The 19,775-nt window shown below is 37.7% G+C and overlaps 2 protein-coding genes across 6 annotated transcripts; one reads left to right on the forward strand and one right to left on the reverse strand.

Annotated features, from left to right (window-relative positions):
• The first annotated feature begins 4,927 nt into the window (after positions 1-4,927).
• On the forward strand, positions 4,928-12,798 carry ncmap (non-compact myelin associated protein). Its single transcript, XM_079459473.1, has 4 exons — positions 4,928-5,248; positions 10,565-10,647; positions 10,975-11,059; positions 11,897-12,798. Exons 2-4 carry the CDS (start codon positions 10,578-10,580, stop codon positions 12,171-12,173), a joined length of 432 nt encoding a protein of 143 aa, XP_079315599.1. The 5' UTR covers positions 4,928-5,248; positions 10,565-10,577; the 3' UTR covers positions 12,174-12,798.
• On the reverse strand, positions 12,676-19,623 carry jade1 (jade family PHD finger 1). 5 transcript variants are annotated; one of them, XM_079459471.1, is made up of 12 exons: positions 19,491-19,623; positions 17,764-17,847; positions 17,466-17,530; positions 17,164-17,321; positions 16,889-17,073; positions 16,555-16,766; positions 16,301-16,468; positions 16,023-16,139; positions 15,417-15,932; positions 14,955-15,072; positions 14,403-14,872; positions 13,841-14,160 (listed from the first exon to the last, which is right to left on the reverse strand). In XM_079459471.1, exons 1-12 carry the CDS (start codon positions 19,579-19,581, stop codon positions 14,137-14,139), a joined length of 2,208 nt encoding a protein of 735 aa, XP_079315597.1. In that variant the 5' UTR covers positions 19,582-19,623; the 3' UTR covers positions 13,841-14,136. The 5 variants fall into 5 exon arrangements, with proteins under 5 accessions (XP_079315594.1, XP_079315596.1, XP_079315595.1 ...); XM_079459472.1 differs by lacking the exon at positions 19,491-19,623 and adding an exon at positions 18,310-18,658 and having other exon boundaries at positions 13,842-14,160; XM_079459468.1 differs by having other exon boundaries at positions 12,676-14,872.
• Between the last annotated feature and the right edge of the window lie 152 nt (positions 19,624-19,775).

Consider the following 19,775-nt stretch of genomic DNA (forward strand, 5'->3'; position numbering starts at 1 on the left):
TACTATCGTTTAATACAATAACTACCATTTCCGTCCTTTAGTAAGACATAATGTCCTTTGAACATAAAGAACCACAAATTATCATTATAATTATCATAATCTCATAATATCTTAAAGACCTTTTGGGTATTGCAATAGGGCAGTTATTGCCATCGCTCATCTTTAAATAGTATAATTTTCAGTAGTTTTGAAAGGTTGACGGCATATCAGTTAAGTAACTCTTATTTCATGGTCTTTTGTCTTCACAGGAACCAGCGCAACATTTGAATTTTCTCATGCAGTAAGCCCTGAACAGGTGGAAATAAGGTCGAGCAGAAGCATTCCTTACCAAAGTACACTGGTAACAGTGTCACTGTAGCCTTAAAGGTCCAGTGTGTGACTTTTTGGAGGATCTATTGACAGAAATGCAATAAAAGATACATAACTATGTCTTCAGGTGTATAAAGACCTTACATAATGAACCAGTAGATTTTTGTTGCCTTAGAATGAGCTATTTCTATCTACATACACCGCGGGTCCCCTAACATGGAATTCACCATGTTGTTTCTACAGTAGCCCTAAACGGACAAATTGCTCTACAGAGCGTGTTTCGTAAATATCTTATCTCCTTCCGGAAAGAAATGAAAACATTAAGACATCTTAACTATGTATCAGCCACCATAGTGTTTCGAAAGGGAGGGGAGATTTGCAATTCGCAACCTCTCCACTAGAAGCCGCTCAATTTCATACAATGCTTTTAAAGCATTCGATAAAACCACTTTAACCACCAATATTAGTTTCCTGATTTGTATTTAGCTTTCTTAAGGAGGGCTTTTTGGAGTGGACTATTTGCTGGACAGCCACTTCAGAGGGTGGACCCGGTTGCAGATTAGACAGACCAGCTGCTGGAGGAGGTTGGTATGGAACAACAGGAAGACGAAGGATTGGAAAAACTCCACTGTTGATACTACAATGGCATTACTCTCTGAGGATATTGCTGCCACTTCTTAAAGGGATCCATCTAGAATTTCACCTCTCCCCACACTTCCACCTCCTGCGCCGGCCTTGCCAGCCACTGAGACATCCATAGTTCAGTCTAAAAGTGCTCCAGATTCCCCATTCAAGTACCTGGAAAATGTCAGTATTTCCAAAAAATTTGTTGCCAATAAAATATGTTTGAAAACAAATCTTGGTCTCCTCTCTCAGATAACTTCCCATAACACCCTCAAGGAATTGTGGACCCAGCCACTCTTGCTACCCACCCCACCCCTGCTTTCACATTCTTTCTTGTCCCTATACCCTCTGCCACCCCTTTGTTAACTCCACAGGCCAGCAGTGTCCCATCATCTTCTGCAACACTCCACAGCATAAACGGCCATAGCACAGAAGATTGGAGGTAAACAATAGTAAAACAGTAGAACAGTAGAAACTGGACACAGCCGGTATAGGCACTATATAGTCCAATATCAGAGACCTTGACAAAAGAACAGTGGCTTGAGCAAGTTTAGAAGAAATAGATACATACCTTAATTGTTTTAATACACTTTAATACACGCATCTTCATCTTATATTTGTTTTCATCTAAAAAAATGAAGTTAGGGTTTAACAGTAATAACCTATTAAAGCAATCAATTCAAAGGATATTCTCTTCGTTAGAAGTATTCATGTTTTATTGTTTTACAATGTGTGCATAAGTACTCATTGCGCATCATGTCAGTACTTAATGGATGAACTTTGGCTGTGTGGACAGGTCCCTTTCAGCTTTGCACACCTGGTTTTCCCCACAATATTCACTGCAATAGTGCTACAGTTATTTTTCCCTCACAAGCCTTCCTGGGCCTTTTGCAGAACAGAATCTTCAAATCATGATGTGCCTAGAATGGGGTATTTCGGATGACTAAAATGTTTTTTTTATTCGCTTTGAGACTTCGAGAAAGGCATCATTTGAAATCGCGAGAGACGTATATTTTTTTCTGTTGGGATTAGTCTGGTAATTATAGAAAATAAAAAACAAGAAGTGATGGTGTCCCCATTTACGTCCTCATACCATTAGGAACAGTCATAAGGTTCTGTAATGAATAGACACCCTTTTAGGGTCTTTATTTGACACTTTAATGAAAAGATCATTGTAAATTCAGTTTGTGCCAGTTAGTATAAATATATAATAGCTGACGTAAATTTACACACAATTCGAACCTGCACTATGTGAAAGAAACCGTGTGGACAACCACTTGTCTGTCTCATAAAATGTAAAGCAAATATACTGAAAGTTATATGTTCAGAGGTCATGTTGTATAAAAATACTTTCATTAACTTTGTGCCTCTCTTATAATATTGACCTGCTGAAGGAATATGTGTTTTTGCATTTTGACGTGGGTTTTGTTTTACTTGAAAGGTCCTGACTTAACTGTAGGTTACTTTACGCACTTCTCTAGAATCATCCAAATGATCTAAGTCAAATGACGACAAATTTTCATTTCCCAAAAAATTCTACCCAACAGATTAACATGAGGTTTGATTTTCTAAGATTTTTTTAAAGTGGATTTTTGATGATTTCCTATCACCAAAAGGAAGTTACGGATTGCAGTTTAAATCATTTTTCTGTCATCTGACCCAAAGATGAATATATGTGTGTATGTATTAGCGCCTTTGACTTCAAAGGACTACAGAAGCTTAAATATGATAAAGGGGTAAATCAAGAGAGTTAAAACTATGTCAACATTCTAATCTTGAAGCCGGATGTGTAATGACCTCAGGGTTGTTGAGTGATTGCAGTACTGTATGTACATGTGGTCGTCATGTGTTTGCTAATGGCCAATGGAAACACAGCCTGGCTTAAGGTTTAATCTTTAATACCTGTAAAGCAGATGGTGTATGCAAGAGATTCCACTCTCACATACCAACTTAAGTATTGTTTATGAATTAGTATAATTTCATTAACCTTGTTTCTTTAACTACAGACAGATTTTGTACAAGATGCTTTGTTTTATTGAAACTTACAAGGTTAGTTCACCCAAAAATGACAATTCTTTCATTTACTCACCCAGAGATTGTTCCAAACCTGTATTCATTTCTTTGTTTTGCTAAACACAAAGGAAGATATTTGGAAGAATGTCAGTAACCGAGCAGATCTCATCCCCCATTGATTCCCATGGTATTCATTTTTCCTACTATGGAAGTAAATGGGGGATGAGATTAGTTTTTTACTTACATTCTAGCCAATATCTGTGTTCATCAGAACAAAGAAACTTTACAGATCAATCAATCAAATCACATGATGTAACACGCTCGTGGCGGTGGCTATTATACAATATCAGCTTTGTTTGAACTAGATTAAGGCCAAGGAAACTATATAGTTACTTCTGCAAATCTCTCTCCTCCAGTTGTTTGTGAAAGCTGAGTAGGACCTTTAAAAGAGCTCTTGTTATATAATGATCCCTACTGACAAAAAGCTTCCCACAGAGGAAAAAAGGGAAAGGTGCCAAATACAGGAACCACATTAGCCCACTGGGACTATCAAGCTTAGTTACACCTCACCCAAAAAAGACGGACATAGAAAAGTCAGAAGAAGAGAAAGAAATGTAAATACTGTATATGAGTGTATCTTGATATAGAAATAAACAACAACATGTTGCATGTGGATGCTATGATAAAAAAATGAAATGAAACTGATTGTCTCATTTGAAAAGAATGAAAACAAGTTTGCTCTTTACAGGTAACTTGATTCTCATTGTGGCACCTTGCCCTGGCTGGCCGAACGGAAACCCCATGAGTGAAACTTTGTCATGAGATCGCTTCGAGGACGGAATCCCTCAAAAGAACAAATGTCTCCTTTCTTTTATTGATGCATGTGTGTGTGTGTGTGTGTGTCGGGATTAAATATACCCTACACAAGGCACAAAATACACCAAAGTATGACTCATCTTAACCAGACTTAATTATGTTGTTCTGCTACATAACTACACAAACAATTACACAGAACATAATCGCTACATTCTCAGAAAGATTTAAATGGTTAAATGGTTTTGCCAGTTTATTTAGAAAATATAATTACTCCATTAGATTGCACAATCTAATGCATAAAAGCAGGGTAAGATTACACTTTATAATATACAGTACATTAGTTATAACAGCATTTATAAAAAGTACTTTAATCACAATTAATCGATTCCAAAATAAATGTTTGTGTGTATATATGTGTGTGTGGCATATATATCTTTATGTAAATATAAATGTATATAATTATTAACATACAGGCACACGCACATATATATATATATATTTATATATGTGTATATATGTATTTACAGTACATTTAAATATGATGTAATATCACTATATTACTCATATTTCTTAAATATATACATGTATGCTTGTATATTTATTTATACATAAAAATGGATTCATCGTGATTAATCATCAAACTAAAATGAACATTATCCAAGATTAATAAATGCTGTAAAATGCTGTTCAAAACGTTAAAATTTACGCCTCTTTTAAACTCACATCAAGCTATGCAAAACATATCATTTATTCTGGTATCTGTTCGAATCATCTCATTGTGCCGAGTGTGTGTCAGGAATGCACTGATAGAAAATACGGATATTTTAAGGCTGTAAACTATCAGCTCACTCAGCCCTTGATTTGCATGGGAACATTACAGGTGGCATTACAATCCTCTAACAAATTTGAACTCTAACATTGTATCAAACATAGGCAGAAAGTCAATGAAAAGTGCTGCTGTGTGTTTAATTCACGTTTACATTTAGTCATTTAGCAGACGCTTTTATCCAAAGCGACTTACAGATCAGGCTTATTGCTCAATGAATTCTTTGTAAGTCACTTTGGATAAAAGCGTCTGCTAAATGACTAAATGTAATGAAAGGTGAGTTTTGACTAAGAACGGAGCGTGTGAATTGTGATATGAATGTGGCACGCCTTCGGGGCCAGGCCAGACCTGAAAAACCAGCTACCGCATTTAGTCCAGAGTGCTCTGATATGGCACGTCGTGTTTACCTCACTGCCAAGGACTGAAACTCTTTTTTTGCCTTTTTCATTTTCTTTCCCAATACACCTTAAGTGAATTTTTCTTTTATCTAACCCATTCAGATGCAATTTTCAGTCGTGGACTATTCGGTTTTGTTTGTTCTAAGTTGTGTGAACAGTGTTGACTGTGTGGACTATGCTCACCTTAGCCGATTAAAGAAGGGGGAGTGGAGGAATTGATTCTGTGGAGTGTGAAGCTCCACAGCCGAGACTGATCGTACAGGTGAGCCACAAGAATTGAGTCAAATAATGTAACCGAGCTTTGCTGTGTTTATACCCATTAGCTCTTTGTACTATTCTTTGTGTGTATTTGATCTTAACAGCTGTTAGGGGATCTAAGGGGATCTAAGGGTATGTGTGTGACAAAGCGAGTCAAATGGACAGATTTTGAGTAAAGCGAGTTAAATAGTTGTGCTTTGTGTGCTTTTGACATTGAGTACAGCATTGTACATCTGAAGTTGTTAACAAATTATAACCAAAATGAACAAACCCAGTTTAAAAAGTCAGTTCAGTGTTTCTTCAACCTTGTTTAAGAAAAACGTGAAATTACTATTTGTTACCTTGAGGAGCTATTTTTACCTGATCTGTCCTTTTCAAATTGTGTGTGTTTGGTAAGTTGGCAGACGCTTTTGTTTTTGGATAAAAGCATCTGCCAAACAAATAAATGATTCACACCTATTCAATTTTACAAAACTGGTTGCCACATGCGAGCACATTCTTATGTTGCCTGAATATTTTGTAAATATATGACAGAACTCCAAATTCTATGATAATATTGTACCCTGGTTTATCATATAAGAATATTTCATGTTATGACATCAGAGTCGTATTTTTTTCTTCATGGCAGTCACATGATGATAATATTGAATCAAGAAGATTCTGGAGTTTTGTCAGGCTGAGCAACTGTCACAGGACGGTTTTGATGTCATCGAGAACACCCAAAAGAGTGTTTTGTTCTATACATCTAATAATCTGATAAACAAACAATAACGTATAGTCTCGAGTTTTGTTCACCCCAACTACTTTCTTTTCCAGCCTCCTTTGATGTGATTGCAACCTTAGCCTGACATTGAAAACAAAGCTCTGGCAGGGCTCGGAATGTCTTATTGTTTCCTGGTGTTCAGGAACAATACGCAGGGTTTCTGTAAACAATCAGGCTGGATCCATTAGATGTTCAGTTAACGTTTTTTAAGATCTGTTTTGAGACATGAGGTGGCTTAGCAAGTGAGTGGGCAAAGGATCAAAAATCCATTCTCGGACGAATGCATACCTGTGATAGAAAATGATGAATCGACCTATTGTTTGAGTAAGGGGAGCAGAGGATTTAGGGCTGGGATCAGTAATAGTGCTTGTATAGAAACATTGTGACGTACATTGCACACCAGACGTGAGAGCACACCTGTGATTTACAGGTGGAGAGATATAATTGCTTTATTAAACATATATATGATTTTTTTCCCATTTAATTTTTCCATTTAGTAAAATGACACCAGAGAAAATCAAAACATACACAGCAAACTGGAAAATTAATAAAAGCCTATATAAGCAGAAATGTGATGTTTTGGAAACAAGTTCTGAGCACACCTGTACTCTTGCGAGAAATATTAAAATGCCCTTGAAAGGGTGGTGAAATCATGAGAAAGGGATCACATTTAGTAATTTCTTACACTGGAGTAGTCGTATCAAACCATCACAAATCACGATCAAATATTAAAAGGGATCATTTGCATGAGGGTGACTCCCCTTTTTGGTGTTGCTCTTGATAATCTGTGTTATTACTGAACAGGTTTATCATTAATGCTTATTTTAAAATAAAGCAAATATTCAAAACAATGAGAAGTGAGATAACAGAATAGGAAGTTTCAAGTATTGAACTTAGCGTGGGGGCATTTGTTTTTACCCATTCGACCAACACTCTTCTCTGGCTGTAATGTAGTGCTCACAAAAATGCTATTTTAGTATGTAATATAAGTATAAATATATTGTATATTATTATATCATTTAATGTTGTATTGTATTTAAAGCGGGTTTATGTCCAAATCGGAACACCACACCAAACCTGACACTTTCATTATACAGTACATAGGATTAAGACTGGGTTATTAAAATATGAATAAATAAACACAGAATGTTGTGTTAATGGCTATTATGTGAATGTTTAATAATCATTTCCGAGGGCAGAGATTAATAAATTAGTAAATGCCGAGAATATATTTTTTGAAGATCGTCTTTGAAGACTTTCTGAAGCTTATTTTTGACCTATTAGACAATAACAGGAGCCCTGGTTCATATAAGCTTTTAATTGGTAATCTGATCAACAAAATTAGATTCATTTCAATTTCATAATCTTTTGATTCGGAGAGAAAAGTGAATTGCTTTTAGAAAAATATTTAACTTTGAGTTGAATATCCAGAAGACTCGGCAAGAATGATATAGTTTGTCTTGTTCTGTCCAAGCTGCCCTGTTCTTCTGAGAGAGTTTATAGTGGCTATAAATTAAATCAAGTGTTACGGGCTGACACCTGTATCAGTGAGTGTATAGTAGCGTTTTATGGCGGTGTGAAACAGAACTCAACTAGATATTGATGTTTTATGATTCACCATGTTGCCCAGGCAACAAAATTTACAACTATTTGCTGTTCTTTGGTGGCAGCGGGCTTGTTATTTTCTTTCCATCAACTCTGATTGCTTCTGTCAGAAATACTCATGTGAGCCAATATCAAATATTATGGCCTGTCGGGAACTAAAGAGGTTGTTTTATGAAGCTGTTCAGATTATAACAAAGATGCACTCGGCAACAGTGCAGATCAATGCAGGCCTTTATGCCCGGTATAAGGTTTAAGACTAAAATGAAAGTTTGAGCAGTATTATGTAACAATTATTTGCCCTGACATAGCTTCAAATATGAAATTGCCATTGTTTTGTCTCAAGATGCGCACAAGTAATGTTTTTATCGAAGGTTTTCTTATGTGACTTAAATATTGTTATTTAACTAATATATAGTCCTGGCTTAAAGGGATGGTTCCCCCCAACATTTCTGTCATCATTTACTCACCCTCATGTAATTTCAAACCTGTATACATTTCTTTGTCCTGATGAACACAGAGAAAGATATTTGGAACTATGTCAGCAATTTTCTGTTCAGTGCATCTTTGACAACCATAGGAACAATAAAATGGGAGTCAAAGGTGCGCCAAAACTGTTTGTTTCCCTTTATTCTTCAAACTATCTAATTTAGTTTTCAACGATAATGTACTAGAACTGAAAAAACGAGCATTCTTTCAAATATCGTCCTTTGTTTTCAACAGAACAAAGAAAATTATACAGGCTTGAAACAACCTGAGGGTGAGTAAATGATGACAGAGTTTTCCTTTCTGAGTGAACTAAGCCTTGTCTGTGAAACTGGCCTTGAAGTCTAATGCCAGTGACATACTTCTTTTTTTACGTGCACGCGTGCAGGCCGCTGTATCCCTTCTATTCTACAACTATAACAAAATTCCGGCGGAGCACGTTTATAGGCGCATGCTATTCTGATGATGAAAGTAAGCTAACCCTCGCGTACGCATAAAAAGGGAACTATACTTCAGCCTTAAGCCGGTTCTTTTTTTATGTCCTTCGAAGGCTGAAATATATGATGAGCCAAATCTACACTACTATGTTTACCCGAAAATAACAGACAGATTGATAAATAAAGTGCCCAAAATGTAAACTTGTGAAAAAAGCTAAAAATAAATATATAGAACTATAATGGAAAAACTATCATTGAGAACGTAAATCTCCTTTCACCTGGATTGGTAAAAATGGCTATTGAATGCCAAAATGACCTCAGAATCAACTGTTTTTGGTTATAAACGGCAAATTCTCTAAACCCGCTTAATCTCTGCAGGGGTCACAGCAGATGGCCCAAGCATCTCAGGCCACAGGCAAACAAACAGTTAATCTGAGTAAAAGATGCCCATAATATGTTTTTTTTATCATTTCAAAGTTTTAAACCTAAAGAAATAAAAAGCAAAAAATATATTTAAAGTCATGCACACTCACATGAGAGGAAGATTCCAGTCATGTTCTACATGGAGCAGGTCGCCTCATGGAGATCACACGACCAGCTTACTATTAGCGTAGCTGTTTTATCTTGACAACTCTCCTGTGCACACATTCACTTGCCAAATTATCAAACAATGAACTGATTTTGACACGTTGCAGTTTTCTATCATCCGTAACCACAAATGATTGATTTCGCATAATGCTTCATCCACACTGCACATATGCTAGTGCGACGTAACCAGAACATTACAAACCACATCTTTTAATGTGCCACAAAGAATGATGTTTTTCCCCCAGGCTGGTGCTGTTAAGCCAGCGCTGTCACAAAACATGAGACGTAATGAAACTAAAAGATTTGCATGTTTTGTAGTTGTCTGTCTATTTGAATATAATCAGCAAGAGAATGATTGACTTTGCCTATGTGAGCTTGTGAAAGACATGAAGGCAATAATAGTCCCTGGAGACAAATGCACTTTAAACTCAACTGTGTAATTTGCGTGATTTATGGGTTATTCTGGGTTGTTGTGATAAAAATGAAAAGATTCGCCCCTTCTGGGTGTCCAACTTTTAAAAGGCAATGTAAATAGCAGGGGCTTCTCTAACTGTATTGTGGAAGAAACAGTATTCGCACAAATAAAAGAACGAATCCAGCTTTAGAATTTGATGTTATGGTTTGCCACTGCAGTCCTACATCAGGTGATGCACAACAGACAGTGAGATGGTGAAGTACAAAAAGCCCTAAAGTAAATCAAATTAGACCTGTTTTGGGCAATCCCTCTGATTCAGAAACATTTGAAACTGGTGACAGTTTTAATATTAGTGCTGAATATAGGAGATAAAAGGGGAAGTTCATGGGTGTGTGAGGTGTTTATATTGCTGGGATGTATATACAATAATTTTATGTTCAACAGATTCACTTCAATCATTTCATGGGTTTCTGTCAATATGGTACCTTTAAGGTGGGCTGACTTAAATCACATGTTCAAAGAATCCATAAAATCCCCCCAAGCTGAATTTCTTTCTTCTGCACAACACAAAAGAACAAAATGTGAAAAATGTTCTGCCGTACGAAAACTGTGCAAGACAATGTGTACCGCCATTGTTGGGTTACCAAAATATCTTCTTTTATGTTATGCAGAAGAAAGAAAGTCATACAGGTTTGAAATTACACGAGTAAATGATGACAACAATTTGGTTTTTGGAACAATTTCTTTAATAGTCAGAAGTCAGTCTACATTAGAAACCAAAGCACAATGCATTTGATGACGTAAGCAGTGTGGTTAAACCAAACAGTTCCCAAAGATGTAGCTTTGTTTGTTTTGTATGAGGCAAAACGTTTTTTAACATGCTTTTGAACAAAACTTTACGTTGAAATCTGCAAAGCATTATGATGATTCACCAAACTAATTACATTAAACTTTCTCTGTTTACAAATGGATTGTAGGTTTCATCACCTAAAAGGGAATCAATATGTGTTTTGTTTGGTTTATTTTCAGAACAATTCTAAAGATGCAAAGGAACACCACAACGTCTGTGCCCCTGAATACCACCAAATCGAGGGAACAAATCCTCACCCAGAGTAAGTTTGTTTTCGCTGTGAATTTTAGCATACCTTTAGATAAAGAAATCTAAAATGCACCACCATTGTCCTCAGCATCACTTCCTGAAACCTGTTCTACAACAATCTGAAAATTAATCACATTAAATTAGCGCATTCAATATAATCATTTTCCTCAGTTTTGTCTTAATATGAAATAACTTTCTATATAGAGCAAAAGTTACACTGTGCTAAAAAGAATCTAAAATTTGAGAGATTATGTTCATAAGCATGTATATATATATTATCTCACCAACCTCTAACGTTTGCAGTAGACCGTGAAATATCATTTGTTTCTTTTGTTCACAGGTTCCGGAGCCATGATAGCTGTAATCGTCATTGGAATAATCATCATTCTTACATTTCTGCTCATAGTTCTCAAGACATACAACAGGTATGGCAACATTTTGATGTGACGCATTATGATTCAGTCGCACACCATGAGGTGAACTCATTGTCTCCTAACAATAGCAGGCTATTTTAAGGCTGAGGACTAAAAAAGAGTTTTAGCAACAAGAGTTTGTAGGCTATGAGTTGTGTCTATCAAATCTGAGAGAAGAAGCCTGTGTTATTATGCAACAATAATCTGTCTGATATTGCTTTTGTAATAAAAGGTTTACAGACATGGAAGAATACAGTATATGCAAATAATTACATCAAATGTGTTCTGTTATTTTTAGAATGATAATATTGTACAGTTTATAAATTACTTTAAAATGTACATTAACCATTTGTAACCACCAAAATAGTTTATGTAAATGTATGTCATTTTTGGTTTTGCCAATTTTATGCAAATGTTTTTCTTTTTATATATATCGTTTGCGTTCGTCCCCTCATTGTTAATTGGGATGTAAGCAATTACAAAAACAATTCTATTATGGTCTCTATTTTAAAAATTATATAGATAATGTTTTTGTATATTATATGCCCTACATCAGTAATGTATAAAAAAACAGTAAATATACCTAAAGTGGGTTAAGCGTCCCAGTGGTTTTGATCCTAGTCAGGACTCTCCTCTAATCAGATTTCCCATTTTCTCATTAAACTTATTGAACATAATGAAGAAAAAAAGCTAGGAAAAAGGTTAACATTTTGGCAGTTAGGCTACAGATACATTAACATAATCTTTTACTTTTTTATATGAATAGATATATTTATATATATATATAAATGATTTTGTTGTTTAATTTAAATTGAATTACATAATAATTTATCATGAACTCCATGACAGGAGGACCCATGTGAACAGGATGCTGACAGGGAATTCCAGCAAACCCAGAAAGAAGACATCTTCTACTACCACACACCTGGCCATGAGCAACATGGGGCAAGGTTCAGCCAATGGAAGCATCATCCAGTCTGACTCTAACACACCTTCAGAAAATGGATTTCGCATACCACGGGTGGACCTTACAAACATGAATTACAATAATGGGGAACATTTCAGCAACACAAGTGGTTCAACCATAGTGACGATACATGACATGCCATCAGTGGATAACACATAGCAGACATGCTCTGGAGTCACATGTGGAAAAACGGTCACACTAACATGAACAAATCTGTGGAACAGTCCCATGGAAAATGAGCCTTGAGCCCCTGTTGAACATTCACTGCACCAACGGGGTCTTGTGGAAGACTGGGGACAGGCCAGATAGGCTTGGCATTACAGAAAACTTTAAAAGACCACATATATTATAATGAAGGACCTAAGGAATACTAAATTCCAAACACTTGATATGAATATAGTTTAAATTCACACTGAATTTGTTGATAAAATATATTATGTAATCTATATTTTTCTGAAGTGAGCAGAAAACTGTTTTTAATAACAATGGAAATGGACCATGCTTTCTGATCCCTCTGAAAGCCAGAGTTGTCATAATGTCCAGTTCATTTTTGTGTATTATAGCATTTGCACTCTTATTGTAAAGTCCTTGTTGTCAACAAACACGTTCAAATGTTTGGCCGTGCTAAATATACCATTTAAATGTAAAAACAGTACACAGTAACTGTTGTTGTTTTTTAATCAATTTCACACATCTCCAAAAGAAACCTCAAGAAAATGTATTCACAATCTGCAACAAAACTAATGTATCGCATAAGGACACAAGAACGAAGAAAAACACAGCAGCGTTCCGTTTATATAAACATGTAGAAATACATTTCGAGAACAGTTATAGCAAGCTCTCTGGCTAATGTTCTAGTGCAATATCTCAACAAAAATCACAAAAGCACTCAGGCACAAGAGAAACATTTTTGAAGGAGATCAACTCACAAATTACAAGCTATAAAGAAAATATTTCAAAACACATTTTATTTTAGTACTACTCCAAGGCAACCTTGTCAAGAAGAATAGTCCTTTCAATGCAATAGTGTGTTATTAGAACAATTATAGTGTTTTATGTTATTATTAAATATCGAGTGCAAAAGTGAATTCTAGGTAATGGATGTTGCATGTAAATGAAGTACCTGATCACAGCTGCTAATGGTTTCAGTCCTCAAACAGTGTCCATCTATTGCTGAAGAATATTTTTAACTGAAATAGTTGGAAGGTTTTTTCTAATTTCATGGAAAGGTATTATATGACCAAAGAGAGTACATAAGGCATTGACCTGTTACACACTTGGATCATTTGAAAGAGAAGAAAAAATTACAAAACATGATACTATAAATTAAAGTACACGTACAAGCAGATTTTACCTGAGAAGTAAAAGGTGCCAGAAATATGGCATATGTCACAAATGCAACACACGATGGCCTTTTAAGTTAGTAGAATACTGAGAATTAAATAAAAACAAACTTCTCACTTTTGGGCACTTATAGTGGTCAGAAAATTAAGTGCTCAGTTATGTGCAGTAATTCTAGGGGACTTATAGGAATATTTCCCCCAAAATGGTTCCCCATTTACACTTGACCATAGTAATTTTTATTCCTACAATAGGGACAATTTTTGGATGAACTATTCCTTTAAGACGGTTTGGCCGTACAAGTTTTTTTACGCTGGTTATATCAGGACAATTGCTCAAAAGTAACTATAAACTGTGCCAGTTCAATTAACCTGATTTTAAAGGGTTGAACTAAAAATTAAGAAGATATTTATTCTTCATCAGGTTTCTTTGAAACCTCTACATGTATGTTTTGCACACTAAAGCCAAAGCATCAAAACAAGAGAAAAGGTTATACACACAAATTTATAGTTTTAGCAATTACTGACATATTACAGAATAGAAAAATAAATATTGTTCCGCTAGTTGAAGTGCTGATTTTACTTAGAGCAAATCAACGAGAAAATTATATATATTTCTTGACACTTAATGTCATCGTTTTCATGACGCAAGAACTCCACGTTGGATGACATCAGAACCGTAACGTCCAGTCATTGGATCATGACTTCGAAGTCTTTGGGTGTGACACCTTTTGCCCTGCTCCGACTGGCCATGCTCAGAGTCTCCCACGTGACTTCGGTTCTCACTGCCTGTCCTTAGCCGGGTTCTAATCGGAGGGGAGGAAGAAGTAGGAGTTGCATTAGTTTCCATTAAGGAATAATTTAGGTTGTCACTTTCTTCCTGTCCACCTTTACCCCCCGCTGTTCTCTCGCTCCTTTTGGGAATTCTGAAACTGCCCCAGTTTTTCAGATGTCTCCCATTTGGCACAGGTTTTCTCTGATGCTGGCTTGGATTCGTCTTTCTTGGCGATCCGTTGTATGTTGTTGGTGAGTCATTCATATCGCTTACCTCCACTTCGTTCTTCACTGTATCCTCCAGGAGCTTTGACTGCCTCAGTTTATCTTTCACAGAAACCTGCTCCAATAGCTTGTTTCGCCTCCTCCTGTCCTCTAGGGGGCACTCAGTCTCATCATCTTTTCTATGAGCAACATTCCCTCTCAGCCTGGACTCTGAACGTTTTGCTGTAGCTGATGCTGCCGGCTCGTTTTTCGAAACCTTGCAACCTCCCGAGTTGAATTCGACGACTCCCTCGGAATTATAAAACTTGTCTATAACCAAGCCCTCCAGCCTGGTCATATGAACTGAGGCCTGTTTTGAAATTCTGTAATGGTTGCTCCCCTTCTCGTGAGTCTGAACTGTGGACCCCAGTGCACTGTTCTGCCCGCAGTGACCTTTCAGAGGTTGGGGGGAAGCTGGCACTGGAGGTGCCTTTCGGAAGTAAAACATAGCCTCCTCCAAACGTCTAGTAGAAGATACACCTGACCAAAAGCGAAACAAGGATTAAACAAAACCGGTCATGTTTTATTAGTGCAGAAGTCTAGTGTATGGTATAATGCTCACCAGCAACCCGCCCCTGCTCGAGCAGTTTAATGTGATGGTGAAAGATCTGCTCCTGTACTCGACACAAGGTTCGTTTTATCCTCTCCCGGCGACTTACCATGTACGTTAAATTACGCACCTGAACACAAACATATGTAGGTGAGACATTCCACTGTCTAAGCCAAAATAAGCAATGTTATTTGTTTTTAAGCTACTGATTGATTCACAGCTTCATGTTAAATAGAGGAAAGAGTTTCAACTCTCAACCTTAATTTGGACTGTGGTGCTTTTAAAGCACTTTCAATTAGACACACCTGCTCTAGACTGCCAAAAAGACACAAAAACCTACACTAAAAGGTTAAAAGACGAACTAAAGAAGACCAGGGACTGGCTGTTTACATCACTTGTCTTACAATGCTGAGTGGTGATTGGCTGCTTGGGATCTCCCTTACATTCATTAATGAAGGCGGAGTCGCTACCTACCCGCTCAAGATCTTGTCGCAAATGGGTGAAAAGGCGAAGTCGCCGCAAAAGCACTTCCTGTTCCCGCCGGGCAAGGCTGTCTTCTTCTTCCTTCTTGGGCATTATCAGTGGCTGGTTAAAGTTTACCTTTCGTTTTAACTTCCAAAATTGGAAAAGGAAGTCCACCAGCTCCAGAGGCAATTGCAGGTGTTCGGCAACCTCATCAGCAGCGACGAAGCGATAGAACTCATCCTCGAGCTGTTGCACCCGTAGCTTTCTCTCGCTAATTCTCGTCTCCTCTTGGGTTTGTACGGTTTTGTGTTCGGAAGAGAAATCAATCCCCCTATTTTTGTCTCTTTGCTCTTTCAATGGTCTAATTTCCTCTCCCTCTTCCTCACTCCAGTACATGCCTGAGTGCTTGGGACAAAAGGATTTAAACTTGACCTCGTCCGCCTCTGTTAGGATTGTGTTCATCTTTAAACCATAATGTAGACCACAGGTCACGTGGAAAGCCACACGGCAACTTTTGGCAGAACACTGGTTAAGGTAAAGAGAAGGCGATCGTTTTTGCCACATTTATAGACTCTACATTTTAAACATTTACTTATAAATATCCAAGTGATATACCTGTATACAAGCTCCTGTTTTCTCTTTACACAGACAGCAAATTAGCGCCCATCTGTTGCCGGGTATATGAGACACATTAGTGATAGGCTCCATCTTCTCAGGGTTACCAATGCTCACCTTGATAGAGAGATAAAGAGATTGTAACAAAGACCAGTTTACATACAATTGATAATCTGACCAGTGGTACCACAACAATAAAGATAAAAGGTTTATAAATGTTTATATTTTTTGCTGTATGTTTTGTTCATGACAGGCTCTGTAAAGGGATCACTCCTTACTTCTGGTATCCAGAGAGCACAGCTGACGTGTACCCACTTAGTTCCACTGCGGGTGGGTTTCATGGCTCCGCCTTTCTTAGGGCACAGATGGCACTTGGGAAAGATGCCCAGAGCACAAGTACGGCAGAGCCAGCTGCCCTCCGGAACCTTCAGTATACCGTAACATGCCTGTGGGAAGGTACAAGGATATTATTGTCATGAAATACATATGCGCTTGCCCATACATTTATACACTTTAAAATATGCACACACACCTGGTGCACGCATATGTTGCATTTGTCACAGAAAACCATCTCGTTGCCGTCCTCGCCGTCAGGTGACTTACAGACGTCACAGACCACATCCTCATCATATTCGATTCCAAGCCCCTCCTCTGTCTCCATGGCGTGACTCATGTTGTCATAGCAACGCCTTTCAAACTCCTCCATGACCCGCTCCATTGTCAGCTCGTCCAGGGATTGCATACCTACAGCCAAACCAGTTTGACTTAGTATGGCATTTGTTTACATTAGTTTACCACTGTTTCATAAATTTGTCTTTTTGAGTTCATCATAGGTAAATGAACATTTTCGATCGCATTTAACTCACCCATCTTACTGAACTCTGCATTAGCAATCTCTAGCCAAGCTACGTCCTCTTCATTCAGGTTATATCGACACATGCCATCAGCTAGAGCCTGAATACCCACATAGCCCAGCATTGATGACTCAGAAGAGCGAATCAGCTTCTTTGGTCTGACGAACAGTGCAGCGGGACATTTCTCAGCTACAGTGCTAAGGGAATAACAATACACCACATGATAGTAAACATCTGATGTCTCCAATACTAAGAATGCAAAAATGGAAAATGAGATGTCACCCTACCACACTTTAGGCTGCGGTATGGAGTCAGGACTGACGGGCACTTGAACTCCTTTCTCCCACTCCTGTCGCCATGGATCAGCCAACTCATAAAAATCTTCTGGATTCAGCTGGTTTGAGTCATGCAACTTCATAGCCGTGATTAGGTCTGTTCTAAACACCTGGAAGAGGGGGAAAAGGGAGTGTGACTATTAGAAAATTCAATGTTTGGTGTGAAAGCAAAGATTAGTCTAAAATAATTTATGTTGATGTTTCCACATTTGGGTATGTTACATTTATATGACATTGGAGTGGATGGAACTTACTTCTGAAGGTCTCTTTCCATTCTGTTTCCTGTGCTTGGAGTGCTGCGACCAGGATGTGGAGTTACCTGAGAGAAATATAAAAATAGGGTACTCTGAATTACAAGGCTTGTGATCCCTAATAATTACACATAAACATTATAACAGTTTCAAGTACACCAACTTCCTAACTTGTATAAACAACCCTATAGAAACGTGATATAGCTCTTGATAGTCCTCATTTTAATCGTTCAACTGAAGTTTTAGCAGAAGGATTAAATAAATTGCCTAATTCACACTGGTCCTTAGGAAAGGCACTTACTTTCATTGTCCGAATCCTCACTGGTGCTTGGGACGCGGCTTCGCTTCATCATCGGCTGCCGTTGTCTTGCGGAGACCAGGAAATCTGCAGAGATGATCAACATTAAAAGAACATTCCTGAAAACTGATCCTACACACTTCATTGCTGAGTGTGCTTTCCGATCCAGCCAACCAAAACTTGTCAGACACTAAAGTCAGCACAACAGGCCAGACAGATGCAACATTCACAATAGGCTGTGATTCCAGAAGAGTTTTCCTCAGCTTATGTTATGTTGCTTTGATGAGATGAACCCGCCCCAACACACACTTTTGTTTTGCTCTATTTTTCGCGCATGAAACTGAAATTCCAGGAATGTAACAATCAATTAACAATCCATATCATATATCTAGTTACACTTGCAAAATATGTTAAATAGGTTCTTATTCATTTTTAGCAAAACGTCACCGTTGGAAAAATAATATAAACAAGCTGTCAGAGCTAAATTATCATTAAACTTCGTTTTTTAACAACGATACAATTACATTGTAAACTTCATCAGTACGTCACCTTTAGTTGTATAGTTTCAAAGCATAAGTACAAGAGTGTCGTTTTATACGATGCAGCGTGTTCAAAACAACAGACTGTCAACGTTCCGTGACGTCAAACACAGACGTGTCAAATTTCACTGAGCGCTAGTGAAGTAGTTTTCTATATTTTTTTAGTAGTCTCTTAAAAAATGTTCACTGGCCCTCCGGTGATGTGCTTGTTATAAATGTTTCACTATTCAACGCGTATTTTGAGTCATATCACCACGTCTCTCTTCACATAAACAGCAGCTCAAGCTGTTCAAACTCGCCATGCGACACATATGACAGGCCACGCCCCTTGACGTAACAAGAGTGTCCACTCCGACGCCAGTTCAGAATTGGCGAAAATATTATTTATTTCCTCTGTGTGCCACAAGAAAATAACAAGGTTTGTCAAACAATCACTTTTGCATTCACTTGTATAACACGGATGTTAGCCAATTTAAATCACGTATCTAAAGTATATATAAAAACGTATACAAGTTCTGTTTTGGCCATATATGTTCGACCACAAAACGAATAATTATCGCACGAAAAACGAAGCTTTGGGTGGATTTGGGTTAAAATGCCAAACCTACGAAATTACAATATCGCAATGTAACAACGCTATTTTACAACATCAAGGCAAAACTAAATCCGGTCCAGCCCAGATCGTGACACGCGGAAGGTTGTTTAGACATCCCTGTATCAACCCCTCACAATTTGCAAGTGCTGCAAGATGTGGACACTTGTTTAACGTTATTTACTCTATCAACGTATATCCACCGGCGTCAGGCCACGAGGTACGCAAAGAACTTGTGATGTGACGCTCGAGCCCACAAACACACATGCACAGGCTGTTACACATCAACATACAGGGCCCACGTCTTTCGCGATTCAAAGTAATTGCCAAACATAAAACAACCATACCAGGAGCACATATCATTTAATAAAGAAACCAGACGCATGTAAACATTTATTTATGGAAGCCTCTGAAGCTGCTAAACTTAATCTTTTGGCGCCATTTTAATGACGTGCTACATTCGCACCGGATCATCTGCATGGAGAGCTCGCGGAAATCCTGGACAACACTGTAAGCATGTAGAAAAATATTCCCGTCTCTGCTTTTAAACGTATCTAACGTTATACCACATCACAGAAAGAAAAATGCAATGTACCTACACAAAATGGCCTTGCTGATGCTGCGCTGGCGTTTGTAAGGGTCTAGTTCTTGCTCACAGTTTGAGTAGTCGCTCTCCTCCACCCCACACATACAAACACGCGCAGGTTGCGTATGCGTGCCGCTACTGCTGTGTGCCTCATCATCCACCAGGCTGAGGTCGCACACATAGACTGGCTGGCTGATTTTCATTTTCATACCAAGATAATGATATGTTTTATTAATATTTATTTCTAAAACATTGCGATATGCCAAAATCACTTTAGGATGACCACGGCAATCTTTCA

This window comes from Barbatula barbatula, assembly GCF_947034865.1.
Source record: "Barbatula barbatula genome assembly, chromosome: 6".
Taxonomy (NCBI): domain Eukaryota; kingdom Metazoa; phylum Chordata; class Actinopteri; order Cypriniformes; family Nemacheilidae; genus Barbatula; species Barbatula barbatula.

Coding starts and splice junctions, on each gene's coding strand:
- ncmap (XM_079459473.1), top strand. CDS start 10,578: ATGCAAAGGAACACCACAACGTCTGTGCCCCTGAATACCACCAAATCG. Junction 10,648..10,974: donor GGAACAAATCCTCACCCAGA/GTAAGTTTGTTT, acceptor TTTTGTTCACAG/GTTCCGGAGCCATGATAGCT. Junction 11,060..11,896: donor GTTCTCAAGACATACAACAG/GTATGGCAACAT, acceptor ACTCCATGACAG/GAGGACCCATGTGAACAGGA.
- jade1 (XM_079459468.1), bottom strand. CDS start 19,581: ATGTGTGGGGTGGAGGAGAGCGACTACTCAAACTGTGAGCAAGAACTA. Junction 17,848..19,490: donor CATCAGCAAGGCCATTTTGT/GTAGGTACATTG, acceptor TCATCTCTGCAG/ATTTCCTGGTCTCCGCAAGA. Junction 17,322..17,465: donor ATGGAAAGAGACCTTCAGAA/GTAAGTTCCATC, acceptor CCCCTCTTCCAG/GTGTTTAGAACAGACCTAAT.